This window comes from Oryzias latipes, chromosome 11 (assembly GCF_053564925.1).
Source record: "Oryzias latipes strain Hd-rR chromosome 11, Olatipes_Hd-rR_3.1".
Taxonomy (NCBI): Eukaryota; Metazoa; Chordata; class Actinopteri; order Beloniformes; family Adrianichthyidae; genus Oryzias; species Oryzias latipes.
In genome coordinates, this window is record NC_136247.1 from 24,900,897 (window position 1) to 24,908,822 (window position 7,926).

The 7,926-nt window shown below is 41.4% G+C and overlaps 1 protein-coding gene across 2 annotated transcripts; it reads right to left on the bottom strand.

Moving 5' to 3' along the window:
• Positions 1–2,817: 2,817 nt before the first annotated feature.
• Positions 2,818–7,638, bottom strand: rnmt (RNA (guanine-7-) methyltransferase). 2 transcript variants are annotated; one of them, XM_023959810.2, is made up of 11 exons: positions 7,498–7,638; positions 6,864–7,020; positions 6,650–6,779; positions 6,443–6,568; positions 5,238–5,353; positions 4,977–5,158; positions 3,630–3,794; positions 3,433–3,550; positions 3,257–3,358; positions 3,142–3,175; positions 2,818–3,029 (listed from the first exon to the last, which is right to left on the bottom strand). In XM_023959810.2, the coding sequence occupies exons 2-11, from the start codon at positions 7,011–7,013 to the stop codon at positions 2,992–2,994; spliced, it is 1,161 nt and encodes a 386-aa protein (XP_023815578.1). In that variant the 5' UTR covers positions 7,014–7,020; positions 7,498–7,638; the 3' UTR covers positions 2,818–2,991. The 2 variants fall into 2 exon arrangements, with proteins under 2 accessions (XP_023815578.1, XP_020562704.1); XM_020707045.3 differs by having other exon boundaries at positions 7,494–7,576.
• Between the last annotated feature and the right edge of the window lie 288 nt (positions 7,639–7,926).

The window sequence follows — 7,926 nt, forward strand, 5'->3', positions numbered from 1 at the left end:
GGAGTCTTTGGAGTTGTTCTTTCATCTCCTTCAGCTCTCTGTTTGGTGGTGGACTGTGGCCACATGAACAGGCACTGTGGGATTGAATGGTTGCTTTCTGTTTAGCTGCACCAATGTGTTGCTTCATCAATGACTCCTTGGCAAGTTGTCTGTCCTCTTCTGTCCTGAGCTGAAGCAACAGGTCAGAAAACGAGGGTGGATTTGTTTTTTGTTGTTCCAGTTGCAGCTTCATAATCAAGGAATTGTCCCAACACCCACGGCAGAACTGTTTCAAAAGATGTCTGTCAACTTCAGATGGTGAAACGCCCCCTTGCTTGACAACAGAACTGAGTGCTAGCTGCAGCCTCTGGAGGTATGCAGATGGTCGTTCCCCAGGGATTTGGAGGGTATTCAGGAACTGGGCAAACAGTTCTTCTCCATCTTGAACAGTTCCAAAAGCTGCATCAAGGGTATTGAGGAACACTGCTGGCAACGTGTCTGGCTTTAGCCCCTTCACCAGGTCAGCTGCAGGTGAAAGAAGGCTCTCCATGATCCTCCGGGTGACTTGCAGGGCAGACAGGCTGGGATCAGTCAGTAGGAGAGCTATCTGTCCACGCCAGGAATCATAATCTGCTTCGTTGCTTTGCTTGGGTGTTTTCCCCGAAAAGGGTCGCAGACGTGGAAAAGATGAAAGTAGGTCAGTGTTCCGAACCACATGTTCCACAACCACCTTCTGGACCTCGGGTGGATTTAGTTGGTCAGGAGACAGCGACGTTCTTTGCCTTGCTCTAGGCTGACGGGATAGCGCCTCCTGCTGGAAAGGTGGTGCAGGTTGTGGTTGTTCTGAGCCAGTGTCAACTCCTCTTGCTTCCTCTTCATCGTCGTCACTGTCATCATCCTCATAGTCATCTTCATGCTTAAGACTTATATTCTTTGCTGCTGCTGAATCCAAGTGGTGGCCGATCTGAGTCATCACCGACTTCAGGACATTGTCGAAATCACAGCCACTCCGATCTGCAATCCTCTTCAATTCGGCCAGATAGTCAGGGGGGCTGCTGTTACTGTCTGCTGCGGCAACACACTCGGAGGCTAGAGGTGTCAAGCGGAACTCAAGCTCATCATTCGCCGATGTATGAGTGCGCGGCAACAGTGGCTCTAAAGCAGCGTATGAATTTTCGTCTGCAAACTCAACGATCAGGTTTTTGTGTAGTGCACTCGTGGGGTCGTTTACGTACAACACACGGCTTAGGTTCCCGTAACTACGCAAACAGTCAATAACGTCATTATCGGCCTTAGTGTTTTTTACCCCTGTAATCAAAACAGACTTATTAACATTAAGTCCAGATCGTGTCACAAACTCCATTGTTTTTTTCCTTTGTTTTTCTTTTTTAATTAACACAAACTAGAAGGAAAACATTTACACACCAAGGCTCCTAGCTAGCTCGCCAAGTGTAACGCTTCTCAGGTTATGGGACTAGACGCAATAATCAGAATTCGTCTCAGGGAGCCCAAAGTATGTAAATGAAAACAAGACAGCGATGAAAGTAAAAGGCAATCGATTGTATTAACAGAAAATAGACATTTAAACAATACAAAAGAACAACAACAAAAGGAACCGGGATATGGGTCTGAGTCCTATTGAGAGGTTTCCAAAAGTCTATTGGTTGGGATGTAGTTGAGGTTTGCTGCAGGTGAGGAGTTGTTATTGAGGGTGGAAGTATCAGGATCTCAGATTTGGGTAGCTCGCCATCAAGTTGTAGATCAAAGAATACATAACAAAAACCTGACCTAGAAAGGGTCAGAAAAAACAAATCAAGAATTGAACAAAAACAAGCCACAGTCATTTCACTGGGTATACTGATAGGTCAGATTAATCATCATTGTAGAAAGTAAAAACAAGAGAAACAATATTCTTATCAAAAAATCAAATAACTGTTTCAAATAGAATTCAAAGTGTGTACACAAGTCAAACAATTCCATATCAAGGTTCAAGGTAAGTGGATAAAAGTTTTAAATCAAAAATGTACTCTGAAGTTACCAATTAATTTTATCCCATTATTAATCAAAGTAGAATAATTTTAAACAAATTAAACTTTCAAATTTCAAATGTTGCGCAACATGGTTTTTCATTCCATTATCTAATTCAAAGACAGTGGCCATTTTGGCATCATGGAAATAAAAGTAACAGTTCAAAGTGTTCAATTAACACAAAAGGAGGAAAGCGACTTAACAAAATTGCTTCGGCTTGAATTCAGCCAACTAAATTAAAACAACCAAACAAGAACCATTAAATAAAACAAAGTCTCAAAGGTGAGGCAGCATTAGCTTAGCTCTGTGACTATGATAAAGCTTTTTTCTGGTTTCAGTGTCGCGACCGCAAAAACTCACCAATGAGCAGGTCTCTTTGGGGTTAGTTAGTGTCCAAAGGTAAATGCTGAGGTGTCCAAATATGTTCGTATTTGTTCGTATTATTCGTAATATGTTTTAGGCGTCCTGGTGTGGCCACAGCAGCAGCAACAGCTGAGAGCAAGAAGCAGCCAACAGGAAACAGGAAGCAGGAAGTAGCAAGCAGGAAGTGCACCAGCTGACCAAGAACTTATATACACACCAGGCCTCTCACAATAAGGGCGGGGCCAGGTGCTCACAGTTAGTCTGATGGCTTGTCTGATGCCAAGGGGTTACATTTACAATCAAGAAGTATTTCTTATTAGATGAGGCTCCGCCTCTCCACTGAGTGGGCGGAGCTTGCACATGTCACTCAGAAAACTCTGGAGGCACATTTCCTCTAAAACGACCCGAAAAGGGCGGAAAATGTGAAATGACATCTTTAAGGCAACGTGACTTTTGTTTCCTTTTTTATTAAAAAAATTTTGAGGCAAAACTTAATTAACCAACAAAGCTTATACAGTCTATAGCTTTTTTTTTTAAACAACTTAAACGGAACAACAGAAAAAGGTTACAAAAAGAGGAAACAGGTGAGATGACGGGAAGGGGCGGAGCTTGTTTTCAGGATCAGGACATCTTCTGAAACACATAAACCAAGTAGATGCCTGGAAAGCAAAGCAGAAACAAAGCCTTTGTAATCAGTTTCCATGCCAACATCCCTCAGATGTTATTGTTTAACCGCGGAACGTCTGAAAAAGCTTTTATTTTGAAACTTACTGGTTGCTTCCCATTCAGATTGGCTCAGAGTTCCCTGCAAACACACGTGCAACACGGTCAGAGCAGAGGATGACGAAAAGCTGCTAAAAAACTCGTGAGGCGAGTGAATACGCACCAGTGGAGGTCTAACGCCTGCCTTCTTGCAGTGCTCTTGAGCAGTGGCGTATTCGTCTTTGCCGTCTGTGGCCTGCTGACCTCCATCCTCACAGGGATAGGGCTACAAGAGCACATTTCGCACGATGACAACGAACCGAAAGGTCATTTAGCGGCAAAATGGGCGGATCCTTTTACCTCCAGGGCCATCATCTTCATCATCAGGCTGCGATGCTGCTCGTTCCTCACTTTCTCCTTGAAGAACTCTGAGAACCTCTGCTTCATCACCAGACGCATGTTGTAGCGTTTCGCCATGCTGAGACACGGGAGATCACGGGAGTTTAACGGCGGGTGGCGCTGCATGGATCACCGGGTGCAAACGAATCTGAACTTACTGCTCAAGAAGAGGAAAATAGACGAGAAACTCTGGAACGTCGACGACCTCCTCCAGGCTGAAGTGGTACTGGCATCCAAACAGAGGATAGGAGCCTTTGGACTGGAAGGAAACTTTGAAGACCTCGTTACCAAACGACAGAGAGTCCGACGCTTCCAGGCGCTTACTGCAAAAACAGAGAAGAGCAGCAAAAACATGGCTTAGGTCCAAAACTCTATCTCAGTGGTCCCCAACCCCCAGGCTACAGAACAAAAACACGACCTTGTGGCTTTATTTATAATCTGATTCTGAAGAAAGCTTTATTTTGAAAAACTGCTCGATTCTCTCCACCACGTCCGACTCATTCTTGATGCTACTTTCTTAAAGCGCCCGCACCGACTGCTAAATTGAAACCCCCAAGCTAGTAAAGTTAACGAAAAACAATTGTATTTGGAAAATTTCCTTTAGCAGAAAAGAGAAAACCGAAGAAGAGCCCGCGACTTCAAAATAAAAGACATAACAGACAAAAACCAGGAACCTTTACTCCAAATGTGGATTTATTGTGACAGTTGTTCTCACAAAGCGCAACAATAATGAGGAATATACATCAACTAGCTGTCTAACATCACAAGGATGCTGCTAATAAAGTTTTGTTCAAATGGTGGATTCGTGTTTAGTATTATATTTAGAAAATACCTTTTTTATTTAATCCGTCGCACCTTAAAAGTCAAACAAGACTGAAGTTGGCGCAGACGTTAGCTCCTACTTTGACAGTTATGAGTTAAGGGAAAATCTAGATCACATTTTACGGTTCAGACATGAAATGTAGTGAACAAATAAAGTTTAAATCAGCTGCAATATTAAGAGTATATATAATATTAAGAATTAAAATTAAAAAAATTAGACGCCAACTTCCTCCTTGTACAGGCCACTCTGTGAGAATATTGTCCGTAGCCTGAAAAAGGGCAGAGACCATTAATCTGTCATGTTCCACACATGACAAGTTTGTACATTTTAAAAAGCAAAAACCCAGTATTTATTTCAAATTATTCTACTGAGGCTAAAATACTTCAAAATTGTATTTATCATCCTTTTTTAACGAAACCCTAGAATTCCGTAGCTCATTAATGTAAAAAAATATTGTGAAAAAACTGTGATTGTGTTGTTTATCTGAGCTTATCTTTGCCTGACAAAGATTACAGCCCATTATTGGGATGAGACAAACAAACCAAGAGGTGCCAACATGACAAACCGTTCATTCAATTATTCATAACTCTACACTTGAAGGGACGAGACTGGAAAGTGTGTCCTGTAAGTGGGAAACCAGCAGGGAGCAGCGTTGTGCTAAAGAGACGGATGTTTTCCTTACACCAGTTCATAGGCATCTGGCGTCGTTCCAATGAAGAAGCCTCCGGGCTTCAGACGCTCACAGGCGTTCCTCAGCATCATGTCGGCCTTCTGCTCGCTCTCGAAGGAGTAGTGATACACAAACTGACAGCTGCAGATGTCGAACATCAGCTCGGCGTCGTCCAGCTTCTCTGGCAAAGACTCCTGGGACAAAGGGATCAGGAGAAAGGGATTGTGGGTAGAACAGCAGAGACATGCATGCTCTTTGGTTTGCAGGTCGTACCTTTGAGCAGTCGGCAGTGATGAACTGAGCGCTGAAGATTTTCTCGTTGGAGTAACTTTTCCTTTTCATCTCATCGTATCGGCTCTGGCACTGCTCCACAGACACGGCTGCTATGTCTGGAGAACCAGAAAAGCATAAAACCGTCTTCAAAATGGATCAACGTAAAGTAAAAGCGTCAAAAGCGTGATTTAGTTTGAAATTAAGTATTTTAAAAGAGAACATGACAAAAGTGGTCTTTTTCTGTCTTGGTTGTTCCCACTTTAAAGACCCACTCCGGAGAAAATTGTGTATTTTTTTGTATTTAAGATGTTCCAGTGACATTTTTCTGATCATAAAGGACATATATAAAGAAGATTGAGCTCAAAATTACATTTCTGAGTGTTTTCTTTATTCAAACAGCTATAAATCAGGAGACAAACAATACAGTTTGAAAAAGAGCTTATTTGTGACTTAGAAAACACACAATGGTCGGACAAAAAGCTACCAGCTTCACAGTTCTCAGCGACAGGGAGAGGGAGAGGGGGCGGGGTTGCTCTGTGGCAACGGTCCTGCCCACAACTGAATCTCTAATGAACTCCTGACGCTCTGCAGGAACTATGTCCTTGAAAACGACACAGGTTTTTGGATTTTTAGGTTAAAAGCGAAATAATGCAAAGGCCACCGGGAACGCTTTGAAAAGAGATCAAAAGATGATCGGAGTGGGACTTTAGAGGTCAGCAAAGGTCAGCAAAAACTGATCGACCATCATTCCAGTCCAATGTGTGGAAACACTTTAGCAAAGACATGTGACCATCCAGTGTGCTAGAATGTTCTAAGAATGTTCACTTTGGATTGTTTGAATGTGGAAAAACAATAATGGGCTGAACTTTAGGAAACTAAAATGGATTTGACATTCATTCTTGTTTACTTGTTTGTTTGGACACATATTTCATTTAGACTTAATTATCTTGCAAGAAATACGAGGAGTCTGGAAAACGTCACTGTTCAGTATCCAGGTAATTTTTACACTGGTTGAAGTTTTGGCTAAAGATGTCCTGGATTGATTTTAAGTGAGTGAATCTGATCGTTCAAAAGGAACCAGAATCAACGGTGAATTGGATCGTCGACCAAAAATAATGACGTGAATCAAATCGTTGATAAAAATGAATAGTTACACCTCTATTTGAATCTAAATCCCAAAAAGTTTGTCAGTCATAACTGATTACCTGCACAGACGAGGTGATCGATTCCTCCTCTTCTCCACTTCAATAAGTCTCCACCTTTTCCACAACCAAGATCCAGCACACACACCCGGCTGTTCCCCGCCTTCCGCACCTTCTCTAAAATCTCACCTGTCGTCAAAAATAATAACAATTCCTGTTTGCAAACATTGTCTTAGCCAAAAACCTTCAGCACTCTGTCATCATCGTTACCAATCAGGACACTCTTCAGCCAGTTGTTGAAGTTTCTCATGAAGAAGATTCTGCTGCGACTTCGAGCTGCCAGACCAACTTCCTGCAGCTTATTGTAGTGGCTCGCCACCTTAACACCGTGATCAGAAACCTGAAGAACACCGTCCTGTTATATTCAAATGCCAATCGCTCCATCATATGCAGATCTGCTGAATGAAACTGAGGAGAATTGTACCTGTTTTTTGGTGGGTGACTCATCATCACCTTCATCTTCTCTGACTCTCTTCTTCACCACTTCCTTCTGAACTACCTCCCCACTAAGATTCCCTTCATTGCCTTCTTGTTGTTCATTCTCCTGCTTTGTCGTCTCTGTTTGTTCAGACATCCTTATCCTATAAGTACAGAAGAAGATCCTTTGTCTCTGCAATTTTTTTTCAACGATATTACTGTCCCATAAATGGGTCCAAACTGCAGTTAGATAGGGCGTTTTCAAAAAAGAGAAGCTCTTATTAGTAGTAGTTTATTTTTTCAAAGTGCAGATTTGGCAAAAACCTAATAAGTGACGTAGCTTTTTAGATTATCGAGCGTAGCTATAATGCTAGCAGCAACTGAATTTTAAAGTTTTCTAATGAGTAACCTAAAACGAGGAATGAGGGGAAAACAAAACATTGTGTGATCGTTACGTACTACTAGGAAGTGAGCGGCTAACGTTAGCTTATGGGCTGTTTTCTTTTAAATACAGTTAGCGGCAACATTTGTTAAAATTCTTTTTTTTTACATCAACCTAAGTCCAAAAGCTAAAATGTCTCAAATTGAACGTATTATTTGGCGTTTAGCTATATTTGAGCTTAAGATAAGTACGTACTTACAGCACTCTGCAGACAGGACGCTTTACGAAAGACAACTTCCGGTTGTGATTACGTCATAATCCTGCGTCCTATCCGGCTACTTTGTTTTCTTCTTCTTTTTTTAATTTTTTAACCTTATTTGCAAACGTATGTCTATGTAACAAGTACACATAACTGAGGTTAAAAAATAAAAATAAAAGAAGTAAGATGGCAAAATGCTGACATGAATAAATGAAATAATCCTCACTAATACTCACACTTTCACATGTTTGTAAAAAGAGGTCCTAGACACAATTTCATTTTTTGAATATGTCCAATAGTAGACTTGACCCCTTGTTATGCATACAATTTAAACCCTTAATATAATTTTATTGCGATTTTTTTTTAATAAAATGAACTTAGGCCGTACTTTTTTTCCATTTTGAGGTATGAATAAAACATTTTGAGCTT